Raw genomic sequence first — 18,867 nt, forward strand, 5'->3', positions numbered from 1 at the left:
ACACACACACACACACACACACACACACACATACTCTCGCTGAACACAGCCTCAGAAAAAGCCCTTTCTAACAGAATTGTGAATCTTCATTTCAGATCTGTTTTTGCCTTTTTCATGCCTGAACGGTCAATCACAGACAGATGAGGGGCAAAGATAAAGGATGGTGAAAGCACCCTGAGAAAAGAAATGGAGTGGGGTCCAATGTAAGAGCGCACTCAAGCAAAGCACTGTGAATGAGCACGATCTAACCAGCACAGCGGTGGAAAAAAAAATCTCATCGTACCTCCCTTTTGTGCCGATAGTGGTTTTAATATAATTACAGAATATTTATGACCTTTAATATGCTCAGTGGCTTTCTTGAATGATACAAAGCTGTGTACAAAATTTATTGAACAGTACTCATGTTACAATATTGATAATGTCATCCCTGGCTGATCTCACCAGAGCAAGGTATCATTTCTGGGGCACTGTATGTCAGTTGAAATGCACTTAGATTCCAGCTAATGTGCTTAAAATCAAACCAATGCTAGGCCACTTTGAAATGACCCAAATTAAAAATGCAGCAATCAGGACATCACTTCTGGTTCAGCACCTCAGCACAAAAATATTAAATTAGAACCACATAATTGCATCAACATTTAATCTCATTATCTGGCCTAAATAATTGTTGGTAACTGCATTAGCAGCAACCACCTTTGTTTTCTTTTCCCCCTAATTTATTTCAATGTGGGTACTGAATACCAAAGCACTGGTATCAGGAAGGATCCCAAGCATCACATCAATGCATACTTTCAGCAATTCCCATTTCTATATGGTAAGGGGGGTGGGGGTAGGCGGAGTTGGGCCCTGGGGTCTCCCCACATTGAACATGGTCTCTAATGACAGCCGTCCCGCCACCCAATTTTAGTCAAACCGCCTCCACGAGTTACACTCTCCAACTCTACCCATGTTCCTGTTTAAAACCGGATTTAACAGTATATTCAATGAAGTCCTTCTGACCCGATCCACAGCATCTTGTCATAAAGGACAAACCATACTGAAGAAACTGACCTTCAGCCAATTAAAAATCAAACCTCTTGCTGCCGATGTCGAAGAACACTAATAGGCTTCACCTCATTTGGACCTTTATCCGTTTACCACACTAATGCAAATACGGAAATACTAATTTTCTAAACGAAAAGCCAAAACACTGATGAAAATGTCTGATCTCTACTCCCTCGTATCATTCATGTGAAGTGTGTCGTACAGTCACAGTCCTGTGCTCTCTGATGATTTTAATTAAATTTCATCACCCTGAAAAAATGGGATGCTAAATATATCTGGTGAGAAGCAGTGTGATAGAGCTAGCCTCTTCTGTTGTCTTGGAGATACAGAGGCTGGTGTCGCCCTCCCAAGCTCATTTCTGCTTACTTTAATTTGCGTTTTTTTTTCTTTAAATGTTTTTCCCAAAGCCGCTTTCCTGCTAAGCAGCACCAGCTCGTGCCGGACGGCAAGCTCGGGGCCAGCTTGCTTTCTCACTCTAGCGAAAAGTGCCTTTCAGCTGGACTCAAGTGCAAGGGAACAAGTGGCGAGTTTGCAGAAAATGAAGAGCGGGAGCTGGAAGGTGAGGGGCGCATACACTGAAAAGAGATTGGCTTGAGTTTTAAGAAGCAGGGCAGCACTGAGTGAGATAAGAATTTTCCTCGCTGCTCTGCCTTCTGATCCTCCTTCAATTCAAGAGCCTGTCTGTGTGCCAGTGGCCAAGCTCTCACTGTAACCAACGCAGGGCTATAAGCTGCCAAATTCCTCTGAGAGAGGGAGAGGTAAAAATAAAGATACTTGTGAAAAATAAATGAATCTAAAAGAGTAAAAAACAAATGACATTAAAATGCATTTCTTGAATGAAAATGACATTTTTTCATTTTGCAACGTATTTTTTCATGCCTACGAAGAGTGGCTTAATGATATTATCTTATCCACTAAAAAACATATATATTTTTTTCTGTGTTAACTTGAAGGGTCACTGTGAGTTGCCGGTACTGTAGTGTGACACTGAAAGGTCATTGTGGCCTCACAGTTGGAGTCATTCAAGGGGTCGCTCCTCATTTCTGACGAAATTACAGAGGGCTCTGAGGTTCAGCTTCCTCAGAAGAGACCTTTAAATTGCTATTGATTGGCAGGCTACATCAGGATTTTCCTGATTAAGGTCATTTGTGACAGAGAGTGATGGCAGTTTTGGGGTGTCTTTTCCCTTAAGTCCCCGACAAGGAGCCCAAACGTCAATCCAGATTCATGGGGAAAAGCAGCCGTAACTGACCCGGCACGACGTGAACGGCGACGTTCCCGCAGTGCCGCGGTGGAACAGCGGCCTATGTTACAGCGCCGCAGAGCCGCATCCACGCGATCGGGAATGCCATTTGTCACCTACGGATCGAAAAAATCTTTTCATGCTGATTCCTGACACCCTTAGGGTCACGACAGAGGCAGTGCTGGGCAGAATTAGAGACATGGTGAAAACTGTGAAATTCTGCTTGCCAGTGCAGTTCAGCTAATAGGCGCCAGCAGTGTGTTCCCGCGGATTTACTAGGAATAATAAAAGGGGTCATTTCTGTGCAAGAAAAGGCAATTACACTTAAATGTATTCTAATTTGGCAACAGCACTGTTCATCCCTGAAATCCACACTCTTCTCACTGCCGGAAGGCACTTTTAGCTACACAAGACACTTGTTTGTGATAACAGCAATTAGGCACAGAGGCTAATTATGTGACAAACAGCTGGAATTCTTGTATTATCCGTAAAAAGCTGCAGCAAATACACATAGTCCATACCTACAAACTGGTACATGCATATCCACAAACACGTGAATGCATTTTTCCTCTGTTCCTTGTCTAATAAAATCCATTTAACACACGCGTGCATGTGCGTGCGTGTGTGTTAATATATATTTTGGAATGTTTTTAAATACAACCATTTTGTTCATAATATAATATTTTAATATTTATTACTTCACCCTCACCCATTAATACAGCTGAATTATTTCAGGTCTAAATTATATCTTAAATTAGGCAGATTTATGTGTCTGTTCAATAATAGAATTCATTCAATAATAGAATTCATTATACAGCCTCGTTTTTCATCGATGTCCATCACATCTAATGGTAGCAGAATTACATCACCTCCCTATAGCATATCCTTCAGCATTACATCCCATCCCTGTATCTCATCCCACATCATTACCTCACCTCCCGGTGTCACATCCCTCATGATTACATCACATCCTTAAATCACATCCCACATCATTAAATAACTTCCCCGTATGACATCCCTCACCAATTTATTACTGCCTTATATCACTGCCCTATAACCTACAGCATTACATCTCCCTACATCATGTCCCGCAGTTAACACCACAGCATTACACATCTGTCACGTCATCATAACACTTCCCTACATCAAACTGCACAGAATTAAACACTTCCCACAGGGGGTAGTGTCCAGGAACAAGCTAGCATGTGGAAGAGCTAGCATACAAAGTTACAGGAACAATGTAATGTGAAGAAAGTGTTCACAAAGACAGTATACTACTGCCTCATAGGCTCCCATACTTACCTATAACACCAACTCAGTTACTTTTCTAACCCTTTCAAATTTGCATTCCCCCAAATTGACATTAACGCAGTAGGCAATATAAAATTGCCTCAGTATCCCTTGTATGATCGGTGCTCTAGGATCTACTCTTTCAACCACACTTGCAACACAAAATATTTGTAGCTAAATGTGACCACTAACCCAATTTTAAGAGCATGAATTCTATCTTGAACATCAACTTCCTAATCCAGTGCCATCCCAGTTCCCAGAGATCTGCCATCCTGTAGGTTTTCACTTTAACCATAATTTTACACAACTGACTACTAATTAGCTGCTCAACAAGGATGTCTAGCTGTTTAATGAGATGTGCTTTGTTCGGGTTGGAGTGAAAACCCAGAGGACAGTAGATCTCCAGGAACAGAGTTGGTTACCACTGCCTTAGTCAAAAACCTTTTTTTTTTTTTCAAAAAATAAATACCTTGCTTTTCAAAATTTGGGGAGTGTATCAGGGAATATGAATCCTAATGATAACCCTGCACAAATGCAGAGAAACAGTTATTCTTGGTCTGAGGGACCTTGCACAGCACTGAAAGGTCTCTGAAATTCAGTGAAATAGTGGGCAAGGTGGAGATTTGATGTGATACGTTTAGGCGTGTAATATACTGCGCTACTACAGAGATGACAGAATCCCACTGCAACAGAATATAAACCTGAGAAATACAAGCTGAAACAGGGCTGCTACAAGGCTCTGTGCCTTCCCTGTCTTTACTCATTGAGGTGACATGGTTACTGTTGCCATGACATTCGGTCAGTGAGTCCACCCAAAAAACACAGCAGCGAATGAAATGAATGGAGTTTTCTTACTTTTTTCTTTTTTAATAAAAAGCTATTTTAGCAACTCTACCCAGAGTACCCAGCACGCTAATCTTCTCCTTGCTTCTGGACCAAAGCAGAGACGACCAAAAATGAGTAAACAGCACTTACCTGTGAGGCAGGTGACAGCTTGTCTTTTCCCCCATACCATTAATTAAAATAATAAATACATTCTGTACATAAATATGCCTGTTACACATGTATGTGCCTAGTTAAGTAATTATAATAATAACAATAACAAATAACAATAATAATAATAATAATAATAATAATAATAATAATAATAATGTTATCATATTGCTGATTACTGTATTCAGATATTCTACTATGTACATATAACTAGCTTTTAAATACAATGAAATTCAAAACAAGGAGAAGAACGATCATGCATGTAGGATATTATCATTACAGAATTACAGTGTCCTTACCTGGTTTGGGCAGGTACAGATTACACAGGAATCGAAATAATGTTTGTGATGCTAAGCTCCAGTCATCCCCATATCAGTGTGTAACAGCAACATGTGAATCATGTTTTTTGCAGGATTGGATATGTCATGGAAAAGTGATGTCACAGTGATGTTACAGTGATGTCACGTGACAATCTTACCTGGAAACAAACAGTAAGCTGCTTTATATGCAGCAAACCAAAGGAGATATTAATAAACAACAGCAGTGCAGATTTATTTTTGCCATTCAGAGCGTTCAGTTTCCTCAAACATGAATAAATAAAAATGCTGAAGCAGTTTATCAGGGACGACACTGGAATTCTTGAATTCACGAACTGGCAGTTATTAAATTCTGTATTTTAACCTTGTAACAGAGGATGCATTTCACATATTTCAATGCAGTTTGCTGTATTTTAAAAGTGGAATTGAGTCTTATGTAAATTAATGTTTAAGGCATCAATGCAACCAACATATAATTCAAGTTTTCCAGTGCTAAATCACAAAAAAGGTAATTTTACTTAAGCAAAGAGTCCACATCTTTTGACTGTACCTTCCTGTTGACTGTAATCTCCTTAAACAATTAATAATTGCAATTGTCTTGAGACCACTTTTATTTTATTCATTTTTCTGGGCCTCTCTCAGAGTGTCTGTGGTGCTGATTCGTATAACTGAATGGGCTGCTTACTGAGGGAGAGTCAAAACATGCGGACCACTTAAACCCCACCCACTCCATCCCAAACCCGCACCTTCCAAGCGTGGAGAGAGATGGAGTAGGAGGACTCCTACGCAGTGTTGTGAAGCAGCCCCATCCCTCAGCCCCCATGCATAGCCATTACCTTGAATGGAAAACAGGCGGTTACCAGCCAAAGGAGCCACGCTGTCCTCTCGAGCCACCAGGGGCGTGGGGTTGGGGGTTGATCCTCAGGCGCCACTTATGATTTAATGTATCGAGCAACACAATGCACCCCCCGACCCCCCTTGGCCGTGTCCATGATCCAGACCCAGATGCAGACCCAAAGCCAGATCCAGAACTTGACTTAGTTCCAGACAGGGACATGGATCCAGAACCAGATACGGCCCAAGACCCAGATCTGGATCCAGACTTAGACCAGGACCCAGAGCCAGACCAGGACCCATAACCAATTGTATTGGCCCAGACCCAGAACCCCCAAATCTCGAGCTAGACCAAGCACCAAGAGTAAAGAAGTACCTACCTTCAGCAGCACACATCCATTTAACATGCACCATGATATTATACATCCACACACAAAAATATGATAATATTTGCAAGTAAAAAGCCTGTTTCTGCGTGTTTGTGCTTATATGTACACAGGAGAAATCATATCAAAGTGTGTGCATTAATTTAGAAGTAAAACATGGGAGTACCTTTACTTTTACCTATGAAATTGAACAAATGGTTCCATGATGAAGGTGTCCAGACAGAGAGGCGAGGATAAGGGGAGGAGAGAGAGACCAATAAGAGTTGGGGTTGTGTGCCAAATGCCGGAAGAGGAACAGAGAGGCATGATGGGAGAACTGAGCGCAAACAGCAGGAAAGGGTGTAAGCTCAGTTGGAAAACAGGTTGGGCAGGTACACAAGGGGCAACTTCTTGTCCTGTTGCATACTGGGATGCTTGACCAAGTTGGCATGAGAACATAGGAACATGTGCACACAGTGGAACTCCAGCTCCCAGAATGCAACAGCATGGTCGTTTTTGCTTTTGGTCCATATTTTGTTTTATTTAAGTCACAGCCATGCAATGCCCTTTGCAGTGTAATTTCGCACATAGCCAGACTAACAAACAAAGCGCTAAATGGATGGCAGGTCTCTGTCAGGCACGAATCAAACAGAAAAAAAAAACATCTCTGGGTACCCTTTTTTATTCAAGGTGTAAATGAAAGACAGACTGACAAACAAGGGAGGAAGGTTGGATGGGCGAAGAGAACAGAAACCAACAGAAACAAAACAATAAAATTAATCAAGACAGCCAATCCGGGAGAAAGGAAAAGAAAAAGGTGACAAAACAAATGGTCGATCCAAACAAACCAACAAACCAAACCATTTACTGCATCAAGCCCAAAGCCAGCGCCAGGCCGAAGAGTCCCGCCAGAGAGAGAATGAAAAATGGAGCAAGATGGAGCATGGCAGGGCGGGGCAAGGCTGGGTGGGGCGGGGCAGGGTGGGGGAGGAGATGGAGGCAAAAAGAGTGGAAAGAAAAGAGAGACAGAGCCCATACCTTGATCGCCCATCATCAGGTGCGCCAGACCTTGAAGGGAAACAAGAGCACAGTCAGCACAGAGAACGGGATTATGGGAAGGGTTGATCCCACTGAGATGCAGGCATCCCTTTCGCTGTGGATGGCTGTCGCAATGGGGGGAGTGGGGCTGGGTGGGGAGGTGGGGAGGGGAGGAACGGGGCTGGGTGGGTGGGCGGGGTTCAGGGTGGGGTAGGGCAGAGCTGGAAGGAGAGGGCGGGTAACAAAAGGGTAATTGAAAAAGCATTTTCTCAACCGAGTGGTTGTAATGCTTTCTCTGTTACACTTACGTAAGAGACTAAAACAGAGGCTTGTTTTAGATTTGTTAGCTTCTTTTAACTTTTTAATGGCTGTTCAAAAGTGGGAGATATTTTCTTCCTCACTCTCAAGTCTCTCGCATGTCCAAACCCCCCAGTTCAACACACACTACATCCGTACTTACTGAGTTACACTACAGTATAAGACAGCAGAGAACATCAAATTAATCTTGACTACTCATACGCTGACAGTACTGCACATTTTCCATATTAATAATTGCACTCATAATTGCTTTTATAACAGCAAGGGCCATGGGCGAGGGGCAGAATCGGGTTGTTTTTCCATTCATCCGTAAGGCTTGGTTTACATTTCAAAGAAGCGCTCAGACAAAAACTATAAACAACCATGCCCCTCTCTTCCCTGTGCTCTGAAACGGCTTCATGCTACACAAATCGCCTCTTTGAAACCGCAGAACACTATTTGTGGCTTTGCTCGGCCACAGTCGCAAGGGGCCGTTTTTTATTTGCTTTAGTTGTTTTTTTCCTCCTCATTTGTATCATAAAACTTTGAGCTCTGCCCCTTTATAAAAATGTCACGGTCTGGAGAGCTGGTGAAATACGCGGCATACAATTTCACAGCGGCAGCCCCGGAGTATTACCTGTGTTTTTCAAAATTCCAAAGGGTCTCTCAGACACCCTGTGTTAGTGGCACTTACCCCAGTCTCAGAACACAAAGGAATTTGTGAAATGTTCCCAATTCAAAAAACATTTCACTAATGCTCAATATGCATATGTTTATACATCAGTGAAAGAGCTCATTTGAAATGGCACCTCACAGCTACAAACTCCAATTTAAAAAAATGTTCAAAAATGGTTCAGTATAGATGCCAATGGGGTTGTCTTGTTTAGTTCTATGATGGTTATATATTTATAGAATTTTGAAATTATGTGAATTACTGAAAATGTCAGTGGAATGAAAACCCTTCCATACAATTTGTTTGGGCCTACACCACTTTAAAAAGCCAGAACACTACTCTTTTTCAGGGCCAGGTCCCAACACTTGCCCTGACTCCAATCAGTTAATTTTGTCATAACACAATACATACCTGTCGTGACATACCTGGAATGCCATATGTGTGATGAGTTATGTCACAGCATATTGGTCTCAGTGTATCACAACATGTTACCTACGTATTTGTGGGTAAAGCCGCGCCTACATGATGCTCCGGAGACAGCTCACTACAGCTCACTCTACAGAGCTAGCGAACCATTCGCCGCCACGTTTTTCACACACTGTACTGATGGTAGAGGGAGGCCCAGACGCAAACACCTTTAGCCAGACCACACTTTCAAACCACTTCTTTCTTAATTCCTGCCTTCTGTGGTAATAGCAGCCTAGAACATGTGAGTAGAAGCAGCCGCTAAGACTAACCTCTGCAAATTAATCACAGAAGCACAGAATAGTTCTGACATTTGGTGGAAAATATCACACATTCAGAGAAATATCACAACTATCAAAAAATCTCTAGAGGCAATTCTTAACCGACCGAGTGGATATTGTAATTATACAAATGGTTTATTCTCTTTATTTTATCCTTTTTAATACAACCTCTACAATCCATGGGGGAGAGAGCAGACAAGGACACGCTCTCTGACGGAAGGTGTGATGTCATGCCGCTGCCTCTGTTAATATAGCAGTGCACAAGTATGGCTGGCACAGAGCTTGCACAGAGCCCCCACAGTCCACTTAAACAAGCAGACTTCAGGGGCTCGACTGAATCCCTGCCAACTACGCCCTATGGGGCTTCCAGGGGTGTTATTCCTCAGCCTCTGCTTTTGAATCTTTAAATAATGGTACAAAAATATGTTTATAATGCACCTACTGTACAGTCCCCTTTAAACGGAGTAAAATAGATGCTACTAAAAGTATTGGAATGTAATCCATTGAGCCAATTCATATGTCTGGCTTTCCAGGTGTAGCGTCTGGTGTAGCTTAGTAGAATACCAACAGGTGCATGATACTCCCAAGACCCCAAAACAGACAGAATACAGAAAAATACAGAAAAACAGCCAAACAATTAAGCACAAAAATGCACTCACCGTGTTGAGACCGATGGACCCACAGTCACACAAGTCAAGGTTATTCATTTTACCCGTAAAACCATGTTTAAGGAATGAGGAAAAGGGGGGGTGGGGGGGAAGCAACAAAAAAAGAAAGGACTAAAAAACTGAGGAGGAGAGGAAGATAAAAGAAGAGTACCCACCTCCGACGTAGAAGTCTTCTGTGAGTGCGGCCGAGGCGGTGCGGGGAGGGAGGGGGGAGGAGAGAGAAGGAGATATTTATTTAGCCGCATGCAGCTGCAGGACGCCACCATGCAGGGGGCGATAGAGGACACGTGCAAAAGTGCCCCGTTACCCTTCCCCGAGCAAGTGGGACGGATGATGGGAGAGACGGCAGTGGCGTCTCCGCGGCGGTCGCCGAACGTTTACCCGACGTCCTCCCCGACTCCCGCGTCCCTCGTGTCTCTGCCGTGTGTGTGCAGAATGTCGTGCGCCGGACTGTTCGTCCTCCTTTGTGAAGTGTAGGGAAATTAAAAGTCGTGACGGGAAGCTAATTGGTTGTTTCCCACGTCCCTGCTTTACAGTTCTGGCTGTCAGTTCGTTTCTGCCCTCCCGTCACCAATGTCTTTTTAATAGGAGCTGAATAAATAACAGTGATTACTGCATTTTTTTTTTTTTTTTTTTTTGCAAAGCCACAGGCAAAATAGGAAAAAAGCATGCAAAGTAGAGAAGAGATGTGAAATGAGAGATTGCAATGGTGTTAGATGGAAGCTGACAAGTCTGTCCTAAGCACTGGATCTTGACTTTGCATGAGCCGAGAGAGCTCCAGCATGTAAACTGGTCTGTGTGTCATGGATCACTGCTCCATAGCTCATCTTTTTCTGATGTTTACTTTTCTTTTCCAGATGATTATTCCTTCAGAGGAGAAAATAAGAGCAGTCTTAAGCACTTTTCTTTCTAGACCCCCGAAGTTAACAATCCAATGTGCCGAGCACCTAAATTCTAAAAACGGCAGGCAGCATTTCAGCTTTTGTGACCACTCCATGTAGGACCTGTCTCCTAAAATGCAGGTGTGTGCATGCCTGCAGATGCGTGCATGTGTGTGTGTGCGTGTGTGCCTGCACATGCATGTGTGTGTGTGTATGTGCGTGCCTGCACATGCATGTGTGTGTGCTTATGTGTGTGTGTGTGTGTATGTGCGTGCCTGCACGTGTGCATGTGTGTATGTGCGTGCCTGCACATGCGTGTGTGTGTGTGTGTGTGTGAGAGAGAGAGAAATAGAGACTTGTTTTATCGATACTTGCTCATTATTGCATTTTAATTTCCTTTGTGTAACTCTGACTTTTTCACTGAGTTGAATTATTTTAGCAGCTAAGGTATTCAGCTCTGCGTGCATGTGTGTGTGTATGTAGTGTAACTGCCGATGATCCCTTCCTTTGCCTCTCAGCTGATGTGCAGTGAGCTTGTGGTGGCACACACACATGCGTATACACAAATATGTACGTTCAGTACCACATGCATGTCCAACTGCATGCACGCTCGTCTGGAATTTTTTTGTTTTTTTATTTATTTATTTTTCCTCCCCAGCAGCCATGACAAAAACCTCTTATTGTGAAGTGGGCGCTCTCATGTGCACAACGTGTCTCTTTTTTTGGCCCTCAGACATTGCAGTGATGTTGCTGCCCGTGTTGCCGCTGCAACCCCAGTGCAGTTCAGCCATGCATGCATTCCCTCGCATTAACCTGCGGCAGCGTGTGCCATGCAATTAAGCAACATGAACACCCTACAAAAAAACAGCATGTCAGTCGAACAACCAGCATGAATTATCAACATATTGCATACTTTAATTAAAGTTATTTAGCATAGCTGCTCTGCTCTTTCCTCCATATACTGATGTGAGATTCCTTTGTATGTTCACTGAAACATAAAATAGGAATTTAATGTAAGAAAACGTTCACAGATTTTTTTTTTTTTTTTCTAATCAGTGCCTAGTCCAATTGGAGACAGGGAATCTTATCTTTAATTAACTCAATTTAAATATTAATTATGCTGTTACAAAAACTGGGGACTCTCAATGTTCCTGTTCTCACAGCATGTTAACAAATTAGGTTTAAGCATTTGATGGGAAAATAAACCAATGTCCAACAAAAGAGACATTTTACTTTAAAGCATGTTAGTATCAAAACAATCAACTCAAACCAATTCACTATTAGGAAACAGTATTTTTTTTTTTTTCTTGTTATTTCAATATTTTCTCATTTTTTGTTATCAATAATTAACAACCTCACAGGTGAAAATGCAACCTGAACTGCCCCATTGAAAAAGCTACCACTCACTGTTTCGGGCAGCTTGTTCCCAGGCAACCATAGCTCCGCCCCAGCAGAGCAAAGTTCCACCTCCTCCGCTTATGAGGGACGGACCCAGGGATAGTCAAGATTATGTGAGAAAAAACAGGTTCCTACCTCTTGCCCTTTTTGGGGGGGAGCGGGGTTTATCTCTTTCGATTCAAAGCAGTTTATTGACCGAGAACTTACCAGAATCATTGGCTCCACTCCCCAACAGACAGCATGCACCAAGACCCAACTGCCAAAGCATCAGTTCATGAAAGTAAAACCCCCAAAAATATAAACACATATGTATGGAAAAACAAAACAAAGAAGTAAAACTGTGAGGGTGAAATGTAAAGGATGGGATTTACTCACTGAGCAATCGCAGAGCACCACACAGACTGTGTACTCAGGAAGGATGGTTTTATGATAAAAGCACTGAGCGATGCTGTCGGTGGGGATGGAAGGAGAGAAACGTTGGGCTACAGTAGAGTACAGGGATCCAGGGCTGGAGGCACGCTAATGGTCTACAGAAGAAACAAGTCTCTCGCAAAATTACATGATAAATCCCCATAATGCAAAGCTCACCCTGGGGGGAGGACAAGCTAAGCATGTGCAATATTACTGTCCTTGCCCTATCATTGTAAGTGTGTATTATTACATTTGACTCGGAAATGTGTCACATTTCTACAGGCCCTGAGGATGTAATAACAAACAGATTCCTAACAAAATTCAGTTATGGTTTGTGTTGTGGTTTCCTTTTTTTCCTCTTTGTTTGGGGGGGTCCATGAAGAAAACCACAGAATGTGTTTAAAGGCATGGGGGTGGTGTGGGGAGGGGGGGGGGGTTCTGCTGTGCTAACCAAGTCTAAAATGAATTTCCAAGTGTAATATGAATTTCCCCGGTGATAGCATGCTAGAATACAACACTAATGATGAAATAATGACCTGTTAAATCAATAAGCAAACTTCTACTTGGAAAAAGCAGTAAACAATGTTCATTTATACTAGGACAGGTAACAGAGCAATGTGTACCCTAATGTACTGTGTAAGACACACTTGGATTCAAGAATACATATATAAACACACACACACACACACACTTGCACACACACCCAGTTGGTGCAAATGTGGATGAGCACATATAAAAACTATATGGCATAAAAGACTTATTACATTTAATTGTTATTATATTTTAAAATAAAGTATGTTAGATACAAATCCAGTATTTTGTAGTATAGACAGAGTTACAACTGTGACAGCATTCAATCTGGTGTCAGATCGAAAAAAGCATGGTGATACAGTCTTGTGTATCATTTACGTTTATATTTCTACCACTAGGCAGATTTAACTGCTCAAAATCACACTGTAAAGGATTCCGGGTGAAATGATTTAACCAAAGTCCTGACTCAACGTGGTGGTGGTGGTTGTTGTTGTCGTATTTAGGGCAGCAGAGGAATGGGGTGGTGGCTTCTGGAACATTTAATCACTAAAAATCAGCCCTCTCTCTGTATTGCCTGCAAACCTGACAAATCAGGGGGAAAACTTAAAAGTCAAGTAACACTGATCAGTGGCTTTGCTATTAGACAGCCCTCTCTCTCTCTCTCCGCCCTCAGCCACAAGGTCCGTGATCAGTACATTGGCATCCCTTCATGCTGTATGGTTGCAATACCCTGAGCTTTAAATGTCTAAAGTAATAATACCTGCATTAATACATGTTTGTTTTTCAGGCCAACTTCGCTCAGTATCAGCAAATGTAATATTACGGAGGAGACCAGGGTTTCCATAAATCCCAATGTGTACTGTCTGTGTTACAGTACATATGAGCAATATCTCAGCAGCGCATATGGTAAACCTCTCAAAATGGTTACCCTGGCCTCATTCAAAATAACACATTTCCTAAAATGTATTAATATCAACTAGGCTTCACTTTATCATGTATTTTTAATGATGAGTATTTGGGTATTGGATATGGGTATTTTATGATTTCACAAAATGATTTATAATCTGTTAAACAGTGGCTACGATGTCCCGTAAAATAATTCTCATATGCATAACCAATTGCCTTTTCACTGGAGAATAGCCAGTCTTGGCTTTAATTAAATTTACATACAATTGATTACATGACTATTTATGGCACACAAAAACAGGTAACCTCACTGCACTGGCCATCAAGCACTGTCACCCTCTTCAGCAAGTTTAATCCCTTTTACTTAGTCTGACAAAAGGCCAGTCTGACTTAATTGGTACATCAGAGATTCTTCCATAACCCATAAAGGCATTATTTTCATATTTTCCTTGGACACAAGCTCAGAGGTGGAAAATCCAGGTTCAGAAAGTAAAGGTCCTCCTCAGTATTTTGTTCCAATCACCTGGATTTTCTAAGTAGTACAATTCTTCAGCCAGGAGGTAGAACTAATTACTGAAATCAGCTTGCTTAGTTCACGGGTGCAAACACATGGCAGGACTTTTACTATCTGACCCCTGGACTTTCCACCTGTGACACAGCTGCATGTTTATCTTTAGCAGTTCACACAAAGCCTGTTGCCCAAGGGTGCCACAGCCAACCTGACAATCAAACTAGCAACACTTAAGCACTGTACCACATTGCCTGGAGTCCTGAACTGGTGTGCTGAACGATAGCCTTCACGAGACAACACTGGAGCTCTCGACACAGCTGAGGTGCATTGTGCCAGCCTGCAGCCATTGTAAGACTCTGAAGGCAGCCATCTTGAAATGCAGTGACAGGCTGCATAACCCAGACAGAGCAATGAAAGCAGGGGATGCCACAGGCACCTAATTCTTCTTCCTCCCGTCCCAACTCCAGACAATCGGCCACGAGGATGAAGGTCACGCGCAAAGCAGGCACAATATGACCAACGTACTGGCAAATTACTTGTCATTTTAACTGCCGGAGCTTCCAGTCAGAGCACACTATGACATAATTCCCTCACTCACAAGGACCTTTTTTCACACAGACAGTCGTTAATAATTGGAATAGCTTGCCAGGTCATGTAGTAGTAGGAGACCCTTGGGGTTTTAAAGGCCAGACATGACACAGTACTGGATGCTGTCTAGACTGTAGATTAAATGATGACTAGATGGGCTGAACGGCCTGTTCTCCTCATCAAACATTATGTTCTTAAAACCTCCAGCAAGTTTTTTTTTTTTTCTCTTTAATGGAGCCCACCAATCCACACGCTTCTTTAGATAACACGTTCACACAATCTGCAGAATTTTCCCTCCCGCCTCTCACTAACGGAAGCACACTGTTAAAACTGTCCACCCGAGTATCTGAAATCACTGATTTGCTAACTTCCACAATATGAAACATGAATATGGAAAGTTGTGCTATTCCACAGAAAGACCATGTCATTGCTAGCGATGCATCCACTCCATTGCTGCTTCAAAAGAACTCCTGTCTGTTAGGAAGCATTCCTGTGTGAGATTCAAGAATGCACACCATGCAAAGAGCTTCATGCTTCTCAACAGAGCTGCCTAACATTTTGATGTCCTGCTCTCTTTTGAATCAGTCTGCATTTCCCTCTGGGTGTTCTTTATGCTGACCCATGGAGACATGTGTATCCTTCTTTGAAGGACAAGAAGCTAGAAATCTAAAATCTTGGATTTCCCTTCTATCCCCACAAAAAAACAATAAACTTCAGAGAAACATCGGAAAAACTGATGTGATTGTGTCTCCCAGAATTCTCATTGATTAGTTTAAGACAATGGCTGAGTTCTCTAATATAATGGCAAAGGAGAAGTGCATGCTGGGCTGTTATTCCTGGGACCAGACATAAAGCTAGCAAAATCAAGTATTTGGCTTGTGTAGTTCATTCTCAATGGTAATTATTGTCCTCCTGTCACTTCAGTTGGAGTGGGAGCAATAATCCATCATTTAAAATGCTTTAGGCTTTTTGTAGGTAAACAAAATAAGTTTATAAGTCTTACAGATTTTTTAGTCATGACGTTGAGTATGCCAGCATGTCTACATGCACATAGCATCCTTGTGTACAATTGCTCTCTCATGAGCAGTATCTGAATAGCACAAGAATAGCACAACTGTTCTACCTGACCCCTGACCCCGAACAGCCATAGGAGGGTCAATATGCAGAAGACGCCATTGTTCTTACATGCTCTGTGATTTTCGGTGATATCCAACTGAACCCTTTCGATAATTGTCGAGTAGTTTACGGCCCCTAATAGTAATCTTAATCCCTGGATTGCAGATGCGCAGAACAGCATTACGGATGCGAACGCCTCTTCCGTTGGCGTGGAGTGTCTTCCTTTGATAAGCAGCCCACTGATCAGCCTTACTTACAGCGGAGCTGTCAAGGATTAGCTCATCAAAAAAACAGGAACTCACTGAGGTTCCAGAATTTTCAAAAAACTAAGCAAAAAACAAAATCAGCATTCACCTCAGTGATAAAGACACTTTCGTTTTCCTTTTTTCATTTTCTCAGACTCAAATATTATCGCATTATCATATTACCATGTTATGCATATGGATGCTGTTGTTTTTTCCCCCTACTACAGCAAGCAAGCAACTTAAATAGCCCAAAATAGATCAAATACAGAAATTATGAATAGTGCATAAACTGCAATTATGCCTACTATGAAGTATTTTGCAAAATGAAGATGCTTAAAGAGCAAGCATCAGATCAACAAATACAAATTAGATTATATTGTTTATTTTTACAGCGATTTGCATACAAGTGAAATGTACAATATAAATAAACGTATTGTTATTCATGTAATGTCCCCAGATGGTTCCAACATCTCACGTACAAGGGAATCAGGCCATTTCTGTAACCATAACAATTTCAATCTAACCACAGTCTTGACCATGACCAGCAGAATCCAACCACAGTTCTGACCCTGACCAGCTGAATCTGACCACAGTCCTGACCCTGACCAGCAGAATCAAACCACAGCCCTGACTCTAACCAGCAGAATCAAACCACAGCCCTGACCTTAACCAGCAGAATCAAACCACAGCCCTGACCCTGACCAGCTGAAGCAGACCACAGTCCTGACCATGACCAGCTGTATCCAACCACAGTTCTGACCATGACCAGCTGAATCCAACCACAGTTCTGACTCTGACCAGTTGAATCAAACCACAGTCCTGACCATGACCAGCTGTATCCAACCACAGTTCTGACCCTGACCAGCTGAATGGGGCCGCTTCTCTGACTGTGTCCAGAACCCTGGTTCTGACCATGTCTTGCTGACTCAATAATGGTGCTCTTTTTAACAGGACTGATGCTTTGCACCCAATGCAGCTGTGATGTCCAACCTTGGCAGAGGCCCTACCCCCTTAGTTGGTTTTTCAAATCACTTCAAGTCACCTGAAGGTGAGGGGGAGGCATCTGATAACCTATGGCTGGGAGTCTGCAGCGGCATGACACAATTGGCCTTGTCCCGCCTGGTAGGGTGGGTTTGACTCAGCCAGGAACCTTCAGGTTACAGGACCATTAGCTCCCCCTAAATTAATACTATGTGCCCACAGGCTAGCTGTCCCCTCTGATTGACGTTGGCTGTAGTACTGTGTGGACTGTGGGACATAGAATAGTCACTGGCTCACAGGTGAGCATGACAGGGGAGCTAAAAATATCACCTTGAAATTACAAATTGCATTTTAGAAATCTTTCATTCTAATACTTAATGTGGTCATCATTGTAAGAGCTATTGAAACTGAACTACTTGGAGAGTTGTAGATTTGTATTTTCCCCTGCTCTCCCATATTTTACCTTCCTGACCATGTCTCCTAATGCATTTGCTGTGGAGTAAGAATGGTATTGGGTCAGGTTCAGGCGCTATTCTCTGTCTGGTGGGTTCTGACATTGTGCAGAGAATGTATACACCAAGTAGACAGATGGCTGACTAAAGACACCACCTGGGATAGTAACGCAATCTAACTGCAATGTGCTTTGTCCTTAGCTTCAAAAACTACTCTTGGCAGGTGTTCTGAGTTCGCTGTAATTAGGAATGCACGCTCTGTAAGAAGGAAATCTTGCAAATCGTTCATTGATAATTAGTGATCAGACGATTTGCTTTTGTTTCTGCTACAAATGTGTTTCGCAGAATTCCGGACAAGCACCTTGTGTTTAGTTTGAATCTGCGTCTAGTTGTTCAAGTACACATTTCATCTGGTGAACAATTTTTCCATACTAATAGTATGGCAGGTCTGATTCACATGTGAGGTGCAGCCATTGGAACCTACAGCAAGGTGCTTAATATAAGTTGCTTCAGTGAACATCCAGCTCTACAGTCAATCACTCTTTCCAGGTTGTTGCTGCCCAATCATGGTTTTTGAGGTCAGGTTACCCCCCATTCAATGTAAAGTGATATTAGATCCTGAAAGACATGACATGAATGTGCCTGTAACTGTAACCAGGATTAATGAGAGCACCTGAAAATACCTAACAAGGGAACTGGTAATTAATTGCCATTGCAATACAGTATCAAACTCTCTGATTTCTTTACATCAGAGGACAAAAGTACAGTAGCCATATGATGTGGCTTGTCAGCCTTCTCAAGGCCTTCAAAAAATAAAAACATTTTTTTACGCCAGAGGCAAGAAAAGTCTACGCTCCTCAAATGTGATGTTCGGCAGTCTCTAAGAAAAGCATTCCCTGTGGGTCTGCCCTGTCAGAGGTACAGAATACTCACTATCATCTAGAGCCAAGATGGCCACCATTTTGCAGAGAACATGCAAGAGCCCAGCCAAGATGGCCACCATCTGATAGAGAGCAGTCGATCGCGAAGCCAAAGTTACATACAAAAAGTCTAAAACTGTGTCCATCCTTTCTTCATGCACTGGTCTATTGAGTGAGCCTAGGTGAAAACACCATGGCAGAAACAGCAGCTACTCTCAGTAGTTACTTTAGATCAGTGAAATTACAAAAGAAGAAAGGGATGTAGGACACTACTTCATCTTGTACATTACAAGACAGCCGCTGTATTACAAAGAGCAGCCACAAGCAAGATGGCTGCCATCTTATACAGAGCACCCACGGGCCTTCCTTAATTTCTTCAATTTTTTCCCCTCTTTTCTGGGTTTTTTTTTTTACATTCT

The 18,867-nt window shown here is 42.4% G+C and overlaps 1 protein-coding gene across 22 annotated transcripts in view; it reads right to left on the bottom strand.

The window, feature by feature from the left end:
- nrxn1a (neurexin 1a) overlaps positions 1 to 18,867 on the bottom strand; it is a 253,804-nt gene that overhangs the window by 216,540 nt on the left and 18,397 nt on the right. For 10 of the 22 annotated variants that reach the window (XM_035405901.1, XM_035405902.1, XM_035405894.1 and 7 more), the window contains exons 3-5: positions 9,664 to 9,681; positions 7,125 to 7,154; positions 6,274 to 6,285 (exon numbers count right to left, since the gene is read on the bottom strand). The exons of 5 other annotated variants lie outside the window; for them this stretch is intronic. In XM_035405901.1, the coding sequence (XP_035261792.1) occupies positions 6,274 to 6,285; positions 7,125 to 7,154; positions 9,664 to 9,681 (60 nt within the window). The remainder of the gene's footprint in view (positions 1 to 6,273; positions 6,286 to 7,124; positions 7,155 to 9,663; positions 9,682 to 18,867) is intronic. 7 more of the 22 variants (XM_035405900.1, XM_035405891.1, XM_035405889.1 and 4 more) reach the window with 3 other exon arrangements.

This window comes from Anguilla anguilla, chromosome 2, assembly GCF_013347855.1.
Source record: "Anguilla anguilla isolate fAngAng1 chromosome 2, fAngAng1.pri, whole genome shotgun sequence".
In the NCBI taxonomy this organism is placed as follows: Eukaryota; Metazoa; Chordata; class Actinopteri; order Anguilliformes; family Anguillidae; genus Anguilla; species Anguilla anguilla.